General features: G+C 37.4%; 1 protein-coding gene across 2 annotated transcripts in view; it reads right to left on the bottom strand.

Annotated features, from left to right (window-relative positions):
- Positions 1-198: 198 nt before the first annotated feature.
- CASP8AP2 (caspase 8 associated protein 2) overlaps positions 199-15,843 on the bottom strand; it is a 32,366-nt gene continuing 16,721 nt past the window's right edge. The window contains exons 7-11 of one of the 2 annotated variants that reach the window (XM_032858130.1): positions 9,170-11,385; positions 5,156-8,282; positions 2,844-2,943; positions 2,147-2,199; positions 199-597 (exon numbers count right to left, since the gene is read on the bottom strand). In XM_032858130.1, the coding sequence (XP_032714021.1) occupies positions 594-597; positions 2,147-2,199; positions 2,844-2,943; positions 5,156-8,282; positions 9,170-11,385 (5,500 nt within the window). In that variant the 3' untranslated portion in view covers positions 199-593. Of the gene's footprint in view, positions 598-1,880; positions 2,200-2,843; positions 2,944-5,155; positions 8,283-9,169; positions 11,386-15,843 lie in introns of those variants that run through there. The other variant, XM_032858129.1, reaches the window with a different exon arrangement.

Here is a 15,843-nt window from a genome sequence, read left to right as displayed (position 1 = left end):
TACTGGTATTGAAAGCAAACTTTATACAAAGTTTTATACATGTTAAAAAAAAACCCTTGGCTAGGCAAAGCCATGATTGTGTGTGTACACATACAAACACACATACACACACACAAAGTATTTTACATCATTGTAATTATACATATTTACATATACACTATTTAAATTATTTTACAATTTATCAAAATGAGAGGCAATTAGAAAAGCAAATAAAAAATGGATGAAAACAAACTAAATAATTGTTTAAAATGCTACAAAATTATTGTGAAAAATCTAGAAAAGAAAGCCGTTTTTCTGAAATATCAAAACTAAAGTTTCAATGCCATTTCGTTGTTGCTTTTATCTTAATAACAAGTTCTGTTTAAAAATAAATATCTTGACCAGTAACAAGTGAGCAAATCAGACTGATGACTGGAACAAGCTAAACATGCTGACTTGAGATTCAAGAGTCAGCGAGTAATAGTAAATGTAGACTTTTATCTAGTAATCAAATACGCCATAAAACTGCCCTCTACTTCCCCATTTAAAACATGAGGAATTCCAAGCTTCTGTGTAGTATACAATATCAACTAAGACTCAAGGAGTTCAGCAATTTATCTGTAAGAAAATGCTGACATTATGATTCTATTTTTCTGATAGGACCCTTTCATAAGGTGTTGTTCTTTAAATGAGTTCACTCAGATATCAGCATTAAAAACTTGCTTTTTACAGAATTAGTTTGGTAAGTTTATTGCTATATTCTGATTTTGACAAGAATTTACTGAGACCATAGTACTTAGGATCGAAAAAAATTGTTAAGAGACAGCTAGAAATAAAATAACCTACAGTTTTTGCTATCATGCAAGCAAATAAAATTTCAAATATCAAAGCCATTAAGATTTTAGATTTGTATTGGAACTAAGAAGCATAACTTCCAGGAACAAGTTAATTCTTTCATGAATGTGTATTATCTCCACAAGAGAATGGAAGTCACATTTTAAGAAAATATTCAGGTAAAATAAAACCTCAGCTGAAGTTCTTAAAGGCAGTGAAAATTTTAAAGCACAGTAAATCTGAAAAAGAATCAGGCCATTTCGGAAAGTTCTTAATAAGCTTTTTCCATTTAAATACTCCATTACTCAATCTTACATTCCGGAATTATGTAAATAGGATTTTAACATCACAGTAAACTGCTAAATATCTTCTTAAAATCTCATTAGCAAATAAATTGCTTAGAGAGGATACTGAAATTAACAGATTATCTCAAGATAGTACCTTACACTGGGTCCAGAAATAGATTTAAAACTCAAAATTATTCAGGACGCTTCATATTAAGACCTACATCCAAATACAGTTTCTATTCAGATTTAATTTGAACTGAATTTGAAATTAATTTGAAATTCAGTGTTCTGTATTCAAATAATTATGATTACAAATAAATTGAAAAATAGCGATAGGTTACGTATCTTTATAATTTTCCTTATGTAAACGTCCAAAATATCTAAGCAATTGTTTCGGGTCTTACAGAAAAAAACCCTGCTGATAATTACTGCCTTAATAAACCTGTACAGGAATGGCTTAAATAAACTGAGGAAACATGTCTGTGAACATTATTAATTTAAATTAACATAGTAAATCGTGTCATCTATTCAGATGACAGTGGATTTCATGTTTATGAATGATGTAGGTTTTATATTCCAAAAGTATTTAGTACTAATTAAAATTTGGAAAATATTAAATTACAAAAACAACAGATTTCATTAACGGTGAAATATATGCTATTGAAAAATGTTTTCTTTTTCTTCACCTATAAAAGATTTTTTATTAACCAACAAATGCGTTTCCTCTCCATCTTAGACTCATCAGCCATCAGAAGGTTGAAAAAAAAAGTCATATGGTAAGTCTATTACACTTAAGAGAGAGTTGGGAGATGCCGTGCTGATCTGAACTGCAGCAGGCTTAACTCTGAGCAGGTCCCTGTGGATGAGGTGACCTTAGAATCCTGCATGAGCAATCATCCTCCAACCTGTAACTGAAGCAGGGACTCAACTGGATGTTTCTCACCCACTACTCATATCTTCAGTGACTAACGGGCCCTTAACTGCACAGTAAGTAACAGTATCAAAGATTTACTTTACTAGTCTCCTGTAGCAGAACCATTAACTACCTGCATTTTGACTTTTCAAAGAGCTTCATTAGCTGCTGGAATCTTTCTGAGACCTGAAAAATTTTAAAGGAGTGTTAATTACAGATGTCTCAATTAACAGTTTTTTATCTGTGATTAATATTTTCATAAAACATCTAGAGAAAGAGAAAATAGCCCTCAATAATAAAGACATGAAGTAATGTTTGGAAAAATGAAGTATCTTCATACTAAAGGTGATTACAGGTTTAATTTTTTGACATTAAACTTTCTTAAACAAGCAAACATCATTACAAGACAGCTTGAGATCAAATAGGTAAATGGTAAGACAATAGGAAAAAAGATTAGAATTGTTCCAAACTTCCATAATCACCAAGTTTTTATTTTATTTTTTTAAATTTTAATTTCCTTAATTTCCTTTAAATTTCCTTTAAATTTCCTTTAAATTTAAATTTAATTTCCTTAATTTCCTTTAATTTCCATAATCTCTATGCCCAAAGTGAGGCTCAAACTCACAATCCTGAGATAAAGAGGCACGTGCTCTACTGACTGAGCCAGCCAAGTGCTCCTTACTAAGTTTTTAACAGTTATACATGAAGAGCCATACTGTTAAAGAAGTTAGCTAATAAATATCTACATATTTTAAGCATGACAAAAGTTAAATCTATTTATAGTAGCAACACTTGTAAAAACCACAGAGATGCAAAAATTGGGTAGTTACCTGATACGGATCTTTATTCAACTTGGCAGCTAAATAAGAAAATATTTTCAGTGATGGCCCTCTTTTTTGACACTCCAATAAAATTTCCCGGTCATCATTTCTGAAGAGAGAATAATGGTATTTGTTTAGCCTTTGCATATTAGAGCCGAAAAGTAACAAAAATTCCACTGCCTTAATGTCTACAATAGGAGGTGTCATTTTTATTAAAACCCACAGAAAAAAGAAAAAAATGTATATACCAAAATATGGACAATGATGATCTCTGAGAAGTATTATGGATGACGTTTGGGCTCACAGGTATTTCCCAAAATTTTCTAAAACAAAATTGCTTTTCTAATGACAAAATTAAAGATTTTTTTCAAAATTCTCTCTTCAATTGTGGAGTACTTTTAAAACCAGGGCCCAAACATGATCATAGTCTTAATAAGCAGCAGCACCAAAAGTAAAATGGAATCCAGATCTTCTCATTGCCAGACCTGTTTTTCCACATGGTCTGAACCAGAGTGTGTTGTTATACTCTCTGAGATCCTATTCTGCCATCTGTAAATTACCTAGAAGGAAGGCATGGAAGACTGATATTAAACAAAACTGGTCACCAGGAAGTTGCTTGCTACAAAGCTCCCTCAGACCTTTGAGCACATCTGGGGCCCGAGGTTAAGAGCAAAAGCAGTTTCTGGAGACTTGAGCTAAGTTCAGGGTGACAAGGGAGAGAAGACGTGGGGCTCTCAATATATTAGGGAGCCAGGCTCTCCACGTGTTCCCAACACCAGCTGTTCCCCAATGTGCATGCCCCCAGACTGCACTTTAGAGGCTGGTGGTGTTCTATGGTAGCTAGTGTTTTGGTTAAAATAAACAAATCTCTTACTTAAAAGGTAAAATACAGTAAAATTAAGTAGAATAGAATAAAATAAAATAATAAAACTGGTCACCAATTTCAGTATGATTGAGTTTCCCTCATTATGCACACTAGATAAGTCTGGGGAGCAATGAACCTCTAGTCCAGTGGTTCACAACTTCATACATTTGTGTCTGAAATGGGGTCTTTAAATCTGCATTTCTTAAAAGTTCACATAGGAATCCAAGGTGCAACCTATTAATGAAACTTTTTTCAAACTCCTAGTTTAGGGGAAAATACAAATTACAAAGCCTCACACTTTCTGCCCTGTCTCACACCACCTGTCCTTCTTCCTTTCTAAAATGTGGCTATTGAGGGGAGGGGGGAGCGCCTGGGTGGCTCAGTCAGCAAAGGGTCTGCCTCTGGCTCAGGTCATGATCCCAGAGTCCTGGGATCAAGTCCCACAGCAGGCTTCTTGCTCAGCAGGGAGTCTGCTTCTCCCTCTGCCTGCAGCTCCCCTTGCGTGTGCCCTGCCCCCACCGCCGACAAATAAATAAAATCTTTAAAATAATTATTTTTAAAAAATAAATAAATAAAATAAAAATAAAATTGGTTATGGGGCACCTGGGTGCCTCAGTTGGTTAAGCATCTGCCTTCAGCTCAGGTCATGATCCCAGGGTCCTGTGATCGAGCCTTACATCAGACTCCATGCTTAGCATGAGAGCCTGTTTCTCCCTCTTCCTCTGCTGCTCCCCCTGTTTGTGCTCTATCAAAGAAATACATAAAATCTTTTTTAAAATAAAAATAAATAAAATGTGGTTATGCTAGGGCACCTGGGTGGTTCAGTGTTTTGAGCATCACACTCAATTTCGGCTCCAGTCAGTCTTGGGGTCGTGGGATCGAGCCTGACATCAGGCTCTGCGCTCAGCACGGAGGCTGCTTGTCCCTCTGCCTCTGCTCGTCCCCATGCTCACACTCTCTTTCAAATAAAAAAAAAAAAATAGATAAAATCTTAAAAAAAAAATAAAATACAATGTGGTTATACCAGTTCCTTACAAATCAAAGAATTTTTAGTTAAAAAAGTGATGTCACAAAAACAAAAAAACAGGAGCAGCTGGGTGGCTCAGTAAGTTACGTGACCAACTTAGCTCAGGTCTTGATCTCACAGTCGTGAGTTGGAGCCCCACACTGAGCTCCACACTGAGTATGGAGCCTATTTAAAAAAAAAAAAAAAAAAGTGAAAACTTGTATCCATGGTGCTAATGCACAAACCTGGTTAAGAGCCTCTGCTCTAGATCATTCCATGCTCCAGCTGAACTGTACTCTAGAATGCATCTTCTACCAACTCTGGCCATTTCTGAAGTATATCATCACCTGCCTTATTTTCGGATGGGATGATAAAACTGTGACGACATGACAGAACAGATGTCTAGCCTGCCAACATTTCCTGGTGACTTAAGAGTCTCAAGAGTCTTACCTTGTCCATAAAACTATAATTTCTCCCTTCTTTTTAATAACATTCTTTGCAGAAAGGCTTTTAGGAGATGTGGCAGATGCTGCTGATGGATCCTTAATCCCTGGGCTTGACGATGAGGGCTCTTTGTTCACCGCAGGGTCTTTTTTCTTACTGGCTTTCTTTCGGTGTGCTTCACCATTCTCACCAGAATCTTGGGTAATTTTCTTGGTCTTTTCCCTACTGCTTAAGTCTGTTTCCTTCCTCTGTTTTTTATTAGAATGGTTTAGATCAGAAAGGTTTTTTCTCTTTTTAGGAGCATTATCCAAAGCTCCAGGCAATACTGAATCATCAGAATTTGATGCCGGCTCTGACTTTAAATCATCCTTTTTTACTTCGCATGAACTGGGAGGTTCTGAGGTCAAATCGATATAGGTTTCCTCAACAATGCATTCCAAAGGCCTATCTGCCATTTGCACCTTTTCTTCCTTACAGTTATCTTCATCTACGCATATCACCTGACACTCAAAGTGTTCAACAGCTAAGGCAGGACAGTTCCCTTCGTTTTTACTCTCACTTGAAACATCTTGTGTCAAATCAATAAAAGCATCTACGGTATCGGGCTGCATTTCATCTAGTATTTGAGCACTCTGCTCCAAACTGCCTTCAGAGCATCCCAACTGATCAATATTTAAAACTGTTACTTCTATGAATTCCCCCAAGTTTTTGGTCTCAGTGACTGAGTCTTTCGTGAGGTCTATATAGGTGTTTGGAAGATGAGCCTCGACAGAATGTGAAATTTCCTCCATTGGAGGCAATTCTTCAATGCTTTCAGGTACTTTTGGTTCCCATACTTGGTGCAACTTAAAGCATTCATCAGTCACTTCATTACTATGGCCCACTTTACCTGAAGCATCTTTAAGAAATTCATATATATCGGGAACCTGTGTTTCTATCATACAGTCCTGTTCTTCATGGGCTGATTTACGGCTGTCAACATTGTTGTCGGAATTTAGTTCCTCCACAGATTTAAAATCTCCGTTCTGACACGAAACATAGTCTTTCTCTGACGCTTTATCAGCGTCCTTTTCCAATCCAGGCAAAGATGCCAACGACTCATCAGCCACCGCATTCTGTTTGAGACTAGGGGAGGCAGATGGTGCTGCCCGCCGTATTTTCACAATGAAATGATCATTGGACTTTTCCATTATGACAGCATGCATGGGTAGGTTGGGGTGGTACTGAAAGCCTGGAGCAACAGACCGACTTGTCCATGATGAAGAACAACTTGACTTGCTGCTTGAATTATCAGACTCCAGAGCTAAATGAATATCTTGTTCAGACGCATCCTCTTCCTCAAGTAAGGCATCCTCACTAAAATGGGCACTAATAACTTCTTCAGGAGTTGAACTGGACAAAACTTCAGGCTTTAGGAAACTGAGATGACCGTCTGACTTCAGAGGTGACGGCACTGTTAAAGAGACTGCTAAGTCTTCCAGAAGTATGGAGGAAATGCAGGGTTTGCTCTTTTCTGAACCACACACATTATCTTTACTCAAAGCTATATTAGTGGACACGTCAAACATGCAACTTTCATCCAACACATCAGGGTGAACTGGCAACGAAAGCCCTGAAGATAGAGAAGGGCCTTTCTCGGATGATAATAATGACCAATTATCATCACTAATCATTTTAGGACATGGAGAAACCACCCCTGAAACTAGCTCATCGGTTGTACAAGCTGGTATAGATTCACACTTAAGACTCTCCAGCAGCTGTTTTTCTGGGGTCTTTAACTCCCACTCACTTTTTTCATTACAATTAACGCTGTTATCTAAAAGGTCAGAACCCTGTAACAAACTTTTAAATATTTCACCCATCTGGGCATCGCTCACTAAATTAAAAGTAAGGCTGGAGGCTTGCTGTTCAGTGAGAATCTCGAAACTGCGTTCTGGCTTCAAAGCTGCATGCTGGGACGTCTGCGTGTCTTCAACAGTGTTGCCTTCGGTTCTTCCTGGCTTTGGGGTGCCAGGACGGTTTGGTTCCAAGGAGTGTTCTTCAGATTGAGAGTTCTTAATATTATCAAAGGAAGTGTTACAACTTTTTTTAATGTCACGCTTTACTGTGTTAATGCTGAAATTATTTTGGTCTTGATGTTTTTCCTCAGACTTTTTACATCCTGGTAAAGACTTACAATTAGCAGAATCTTCTGATTTGGGGGATTTCTCTTTCAGCATTTCCTTGCTGGAGCAGTCCACATTTCCCTTCTGACCATTTGAATACTGGGCTTTCTCTTTACTTATCTTCTCACGTTTTCCTTCATCACTGTCACTGCCAAAGTTTATGGAATCACAAAACTTTACTAAGATTTTCTTAAGCTTTGCGAACAAATAATCCAGCTGTTCATCTACAAATTTCCACAGTTTTTTTTTCATATCTGGTAGCTGCTGTTCAAATAAACGGTCCACAATGCCATTCTTCTTAACTTGCTTAAGCTTGGATTCTATAACATCACAGAGATTATTCTGTAAAGTAGCCACAGACTTTGAGATTTTGGATAAGTCAAGGTGTTTAATTAGTGATGTAAAACTCAAAGTTGCTGACTCAATAATTCTATGGAATTGCATTAATGAAAATTTTACCTTAAATTTCATATAATTTTTCCTCACATGTTTCCTTATCATTCGTAACATGTGCATAATCTCCCGTACAGAAGAGGGTGCAGCAATAATCGGAACTATTTTTTCCAGGCTGGAGGTACTCATTGTCTTGTCTTTCTTCTCTGTTTTTGAAGATCTGCTAGATTCACTTCGTCTTTTATTCCATTTGCTTTTGGTCTGATGGATTTTTATAGATGTTTTTCTACTCTCTTTACCCAAATGCAGAGTACTTTTCCTACTTCCTGGGCTAGTTTTTGTGTTCTGTACTTCAGCAGAAGTTCTAGGTGTGGCACTTTTTTCAAAACTTTTTTGTGGCTTAGATTTTTCATTGTCGCTTATAATTTCTCCTTCTTCTAATTCATCTAAAGATGAGTTCTTATGAGAGTCTGTATCTATAAATTTGTCAGACTTGCAAATTGGCTTTTGATTCTCCTTATTGAGATCAGACTTGCTTTTGGAGGTAGACAGAGCTGAATTTGGTGGAACTATATCTGTGGAAGAGAAATATATATTACAGTCACATGACTAGAGTCTTAAGTCATTTGAGATTTCCATACTAAATATAATAAAAACTTATAAACTGCGGCAATTCATTTTTTTTATAAGTAGGCTTCATACTTAGTGTGGAACCCAGTGTGGGGCTTGAACTCACAACCCTGAGATCAAGACCTGAGCTGAGATCAAGAGTCAGATGTTTAATCAACTGAGCTACACAGGCACCCCCAATTCATTATTTTAATAGCTTTCTTAATAGTAGAATGTTAATGCCTAATAATTAATCATGTCATATGTCTTTACTGGTCTTAATTTGTGCTCAGTGATGATACAGTTTGGTCATTGGACTAACCATCAACCAACCAACTCTTGGGGTAACTTTGGGTATCTTCATGTTAGCAGCACCACCTACTCTATACCATTTGATGATGGCTTTTGAACAAAACTCTGAAAGCAAGCAGAGTATTTGAAACAATCTGCCCTAATACTCTCTTTTTTGTAAAAAGAACAAAACTTAGATGAAAGGCTCAATGTACATTTCAAATCAACGACAGGGGTCTGAGTTATGTTACAGAAGAAAAAAAAAAAAAAAAGAACACTGGGACAGCTGGGTGGCTCAGTCACCCTTAAATGTCTGCCTTCAGCTCAAATCATGATCCCAGGGTTCTGGGATCCAGTCCAGCATCAGGCTCCTTGCTCAGAGAGAAGCATGCTTCTCCCTCTTCCTCTGGCTACCGCTGCCCCTACTTGTGCTTAGTCTCTCTCTCTTTCTGTCAAATAAATAAAATCTTAAAAAAAGAAAAGAAAGAAAAGGCACTAATTCTTCTTGCTTATGTATTTTGCATTCTCACATAAAGTTACAGAACATAATATAAACTATTACCTTTATGACTGTTATTACATAATGGAACTTGAGATGGGCTTTCCAATCTAAGAACTTTTGCTACAGGTCTCACTGGACTATTCAGAGGACTGATGGCTTCTGGAATAGGCCTCAGGTGATTAAGGTCAATGCTCAGAACTGAATTCTCATCATCGTTATATACTGAGTTTGTTTCACCGATTTCCGTTTTGCTGTCCATTAATTCAGTCTGCTGAAGTGAAGATTCTAGTGTCTCTTTAGGTGAGGAAGGCTCCAAATGACAAGACTTACTTTCAACCAGTGGTGTATCTACAAGAGAAGGCTCAAATTTGCGGTTACCATCTTCTGAAAGGGCTATTGGCAAAATGCCAGTTTCTTCAACTGAAGGCTGCAAAATGCTATCACTGGATTCAGCTACTTCTGTTGAAAAAGCCTCTTTCATTCCCATACCTCCCGAAACACAAGAATTCACATCATCATTTTTTTTGGTATCCAATTCCAAGCCAAAGTTTTGAGAAACATTTGTCTGTAATATGTCCATTACTACAGGAACTGCTGCCCTGGTATCATTAATGGTTTGTTCCTTTTCTGCTGATGATGGAAACATAGATTCTGTTTGTTTCATTTCCACGGGTGCTGAGAAAGAAGTCTCTGTATGACAAATGGGCACATCACAATCCACAGTATTCTCAACAGATTTAACTAACAAACTGTTTTCTTCTTCTATTTTCCTTTCTGGATTACTGGTCCTGACTTCAGATACAGCTCCAAGAGCATCCTTTGGTTCCGACAACTTGGATTCCGTTTCCTCTATGGTATGTTCATTGACAGAGGAAACACATGTCACTGTTGTCGCCTGCACCAAGCACTCCAAATCACATATGCCACTGGATTTGGGGATATTGGTTATCTTATGGTGGTTACCCTGAGAAACAGGCTGCTTTTTAGCAGGAGAAAGAGTTAAGTTCAATTTTTCCATAAAACTCAATTTTAAGTCTTTATTTTTTGTTTCATTTGGACCAATGTCAGCTTTAATTACAAGCTCTTTATTATCTGCTCCTTGAGAAACATCAGTGTTAGAGACTTCACCTTTATCACTTTTTGGCTCATTCTGTCTCTTTAAATCAGTAGTGGTTTTCTTAATTTCTTTGTTAGTCTTCTGCAAATGTTCTGTAGGTGTTCTTTTTTCACTTCTTATATGCCTACTTTCTTCTTTGCTTTCTCGTTCTCTTTTCCTCTTATCTTCAGTTCTATGCCATTCTGCTTTTAAAGGTGTATTTTCCCATTGGTGCACAGCATCAGCTTCCTTGGAGTCAATGTGTTTATGAGTTCTACTGGATGAAAGAAAGGATGGACATCTTCCTTCTTGAAAACTATGATTACTTACACCTCTATCTCTTTTAAAATCTTCCCTTCCTCTTCTCTCTTCTAGATGGTATTTACTTGAATTATGAGAAGATTTTATTTCACTCTTGGAATGAGGAAGTGATGCTCGTTCAGATCTTCTCCAGAGATCCTGATCTTTTACTACAGATTTAGATTTTTGATCAGCTTTTCTTTCTTCTTTGTCTTGTGACTTAAGTTCTTTTCTATTTGTATTTTGTGATCTTTCACTTGGTCTTTCTAGTTTTTTGTCACTTTGAGAGTCCATTCGAGTGTATGACCTTTCTCTAAAGGTCTCTTTCTCCCAAGAAGAGCTAATTCGTTCATTTTTATAATCCAAATCCATGTTACTTTTGAACTTTGAATTTTTGCTTTCAGCCTTTGGTTCACCTTTACCATATTTCTCAGGACGTCCTTGTAGCCTTTGACTAGTCTCTATGCTCCTCAGCTCACCATCACCACAACTAATATTTAAGTCTTTCCGTATTCTATCAGTTCCTCTGCTATATTGGCTATGTCTAATATCTTTTCTCCCTCTTCTATTATCTTCACTTGAAATACCCTCAACAACCTGATAATGGGAACGTGACCAAATGCCATTGGTGCAGTGTTTTTCAATAGATGGAGGCAAATACAAAGTGCTCTTTTTTTCACAATATGATTTTCCTTCCTTTTCGGGATTTGGCAGTGAAGTGCTATGATGTCCATCTTTAGAAACATCACTTTTCACTCTGAGATCAGTCTTTGAACAATCATCCAAATGGGGAGATCTGGATTTAAGATCTTTTGTTTTAACTATATCTGCTATCCTTGCAGTTCTGTGATTATTTCGAAAATGTGAGAACTCGGACAATCTAATAAGAAATAGAAATTAACAACAAAAACCAAAGTTAATTTCTTGTTAATAATCCAGATTTTAATCACATGCAAAACACTTTAAAAGTCAGGCCCCACATACTGGCAAAATTAATTTTATTTCATATAAAGACATGAGTGACGCCTACCAGCTTCCAACTAAACGGGCCCATTTTTAAAATAAGGAAACTCCCTTTTAGTTGTTTTGCTCAAAGTTTGAAAGACCTCTCCATTCTATCCCAGCACTTAATCAATGTCTTCCAGACCTCCCTCACCACAGGCAGACCACTCCCAAACTAACCACAGATTCATTTCTTTTAGAACAAGTGACATTATTTTCTTGTCCTCACTCACTCTAGAGCAACTAAAACAGAAGGAAAAGTAAAACAATGCCAGACAACACAGATAATCATAGAGTTCAATGGAGCTCTCTACCCCAGTTTTCTATTTCACATACAATTCCATTGTTATACCAAAGCATCAATACCCATCTTAAAGTGTCACATACTATGCAAAAATAAAGAGAATTCTTTCTTAGGGGAATGGCATGTACTTATTGTTTAACAACAACAACAACAAAAGCCTAAGTCTTAAGGTTTTATAGTAGTGTTCCAGAAAACTGGCAGTTTTCCTAATAATAAAATGCAAATAGCTCATTTTGGTTCCTTGTAATACATCTTCCTGAACTTCTATAACTTCCCTGAATCTCCATAAATGTATTCCTAATCAGTACTAAATGTATAGAGAACACCAAAGCTTAAAAGACTCAGGAATAAGGGGAGATTTTTATAAAACAAAAGAGGACATGGGTGACATACAACCTAAAACAGTATGTACATTTTATATGGATCTTGTTATGGGCTAAATTGTGCTCCCCCCAAATTCTTATGCTGAACTTTCAGTATCTCAGTGTGCCTTTATTTGAGGACAGGGTCTTTCTAAAGGCAATCAAGTTAAAGAGAGGCCACTAGGGTGGGCCCTAATCCACTATAACTAGTATTCCTATAGAAAAGGGAAATTTGGACACAGAGCTATGTGGAAAATAAAAGCAACAGGAAGAGACACAGGAAGAAAGCAACCATTTACAAGCCAAGGAAAGAGGCCTGGAACAGATCCTCCTACACATAGCCCCCAAAAGGAATCAATCCTGCTAACACCTTGATCTTGGATTTCTAGCTTCCAGGACTATGAAACAATAAATTTAAACAACAATATTTATTAAGCTACCCAGTTTGTGGTCATCTGTTAAAGCAGCCTTAGGAAACTAATAAAGATCTTAGCTCAAAAAACAGGGGCGCCTGGGTGGTTCAGTGGGTTAAGCTGCTGCCTTCGGCTCAAGTCATGATCTCAGGGTCTTGGGATTGAGTCCCGCATCGGGCTCTCTGCTCAGCGGGGAGCCTGCTTCCCTCTCTCTCTCTCTCTCTGCCTGCCTCTCTGTCTACTTATGATCTCTCTCTGTCAAATAAATAAATAAAATCTTTAAAAAAAAAAAATTAGAAGATACCTTCCACTAGGGAAAGATAACCATAAAAGAAAAACATCTGACAAACTAAACATCACTAAAATTAAAAACTTCTGGGCAACCCTCTTGGGTCCCCTCCCTTCTCAAGAGCTTTGTATTATCACTTTATTACCACTCAATAAACCTTGCTTTGCTGCCCACCAAAAAAGTAAAATAAAATAAAAATTAATTAATTAATTAAATTAAAAACTTCTATTCCTCATAAGACACAATAAAGAGTGATAGACAAATCACAGAATGGCAAATGTTCACAATAAATTTATCCAACAAAGAACTCATATTTGACAAAGGACATATGTGTTATGTATGTCATACTTATTAAACCTATAAACTATTAAACTATAAGTTCCTAAAAGATAGTTCTAGGGACGCCTGGGTGGCTCAGTTGGTTGGACGACTGCCTTCGGCTCGGGTCATGATCCTGGAATCCCGGGATCGAGTCCCACATCAGGCTCCCAGCTCCACGGGGAGTCTGCTTCTCTCTGACCTTTTCCTTGCTCATGCTCTCTCTCACTGTCTCTCTCTCAAATAAATAAAATCTTAAAAAAAAAAAAAAAAAAGATAGTTCTAGCCCACAGAGCTCATAATACATATTTAGTATAGCTCCTTACTAGATAAAATGCTATCAAAAGTCTTATTTTAAGAGGTACCTAGGTAGCTCAGTCAGAAGTGCAACTCTTGATCTCATGGTCATGAGTTTGAGCCGTAGGCTGGGTATACAGATTACTTAAATAAATAAGCTTTTTAAAGAAAAGTTTTCTTTTAAAATAAACCTTCACATAATATAATTTCCAGAATGCATACTCTTAAACTTTCACCCTATGTTATTTCTAATTTTTCTATTAAACATGATGTTTCAACCAAATGATAAACACTTACCATTAGAATACCAAATATAGGTCACAATTATAAAGTGAAAATATCTGCAGAATATTTATTAGATAATATATAACCACATCAATCAATCTAATGACATAACTTTCATTTATTCACCCAATTTCTCTTTCCACCCTGTTCAAACATGACACCCCACCCATAAAAGATACAAAAATGTATAAAATTTCCCCAATATTTCAGGAAGCAATCTTACACCAGTTGCACTGATGGGATTTAGGTTAGTAAACACACAGCCATCTTCATTTTCAAGACGCCTAAAGTCCTTTATGATGCCATACAGTCCACACATAAAGATTATTTTCTCACTCGTCAATCATTTATTGACTGTCTGCCATGTGCTAGGCTCTGAGCCAGGCTCTTGATAAAATGGTGAAGATACACAGACATAGTCCCTGCTCCATGAAGCTTACAGTTCAGTGAAAAGACAGATACTAAAAGAAAGTTCTAGCCCACAGGGCTTTTAAGAGATAACATGGAGATAAGAAGAAGATACTAGGGGCACCTGGGTGGCTCGGTGGGTTAAAGCCTCTGTTTTCAGCTAAGGTCACGATCCTAGGATCCTGGGATCGAGCCCCACATGCGGTGGGGGGGGGGGAGGTGGGGGGGTGTCTCTGCTCAGCAGGGAGCCTGCTTCCCTTCTCCTCTCTCTGCCTGCCTCTCTGCCTACTTGTGATCTCTGTCAATAAATAAATAAAATCTTAAAAAAAAAAAAGAAGAAGAAGAAGAAGAAGAAGAAACTAAACAAGTAATTCCATTACTGATTTTAAAAACTCCAAGTATACATGAAGCCACAAAAGAGAAATCTGACCTATTCAGGGATAACAGACTAATACCCCTGCGAAAATGAGTTGGTTTTTAGCAGGTGGAGAGGAGACTTCCAGGCAGTGGAAACAGTCTACGCAAAGGCAGAGCTCACGGTACATCCAAGGAACCAAAAGAATGCCAGAGACCTATCAGAGCTGTGACACCTAGGACAAAGGTAAATGCTGAAGGCAAGGCCTGAAAACTAGTTTAGGACCATATTGTGAAGAGTGAGATAATTCTATGATAGTGAAGTGTCCAGACTTGTGATTTTTAAAAAGTATCCTATCTGGGGGCACCAAGGGTAGCTTAGTAGGTTAAGCATCTGACTTAATTTCGGCTCAGGTCATCATCTCAGGGTTGTGAGACTAGGCCCCATGTCAGGCTCCGCACTCAGCAGGGAGCCTACTTAAGATTCTCTTCCTTCCTCTTCCTCCACCCCTCCCCTTCCATCCTCTCTCCCTCTCTAAAAAATAAAACAAAACAAAATAAAATAATAAAATTAATCATAAAAAATTAAAAAACAGTGTCCTATCTGCAGCTTTAATACTGATAAAAGACAAACCCAAGGCCCGAAAGACCAAGAACGGATGCAGAGATACCAGCACAAAGCCTACTGACTGATAAGAGTTGACAGGTAGCAATGATGGTAGAAATGATGAGAAATAATAGAGAGATTATAAAGACATAAAAATCAGAAGGACATGGTAATGAATTTAGATGTGAGAGATGATTAGAGGGCTAAGTGTCAATGACGTCTAGGCACGGTGACTATGTGGCCCAGTTTGCCAAGCAATCTCACTGCAGTTATTAATAGCACTCACTTCTACTCTCAGAAGGGTCCTGGTATGGGCAATAAATGATCATTCTACCTCTAGGTCTCTAGCCTGCACCAGCTGAATAAATGATGGGGAATCCACTGAGGTGGGAAACATGGAAGAGGTTTGATCATAAACTCCATTTTGGATGAGGTAATTCTGAAAATTCTGTACAGATATGAAGTAGATATCTGCATATAAATGGAACTGACCTCGTATGAGTGAGATTACCTCATATAAAAATACTGATGGAGAAAGGAAAATACACAGGTTTGTGCTTTGCAGAATTCCAACCTCATGACGTATGAGAGAATAAACCCCAAGTTAGGAAGAAAACTAAGAATCATGAAAGCCAAAGCAAGAGACTATTTCAAAGAAAGGAAGTCAAGTATGTCAATGTGAGGGCAAATTAAAATCAG

Source organism: Lontra canadensis, unplaced genomic scaffold (assembly GCF_010015895.1).
Source record: "Lontra canadensis isolate GAN:19392208 unplaced genomic scaffold, GSC_riverotter_1.0 scaffold14, whole genome shotgun sequence".
Lineage (NCBI taxonomy): Eukaryota > Metazoa > Chordata > Mammalia > Carnivora > Mustelidae > Lontra > Lontra canadensis.
This window is presented reverse-complemented; position numbering and strand designations above follow the sequence as displayed.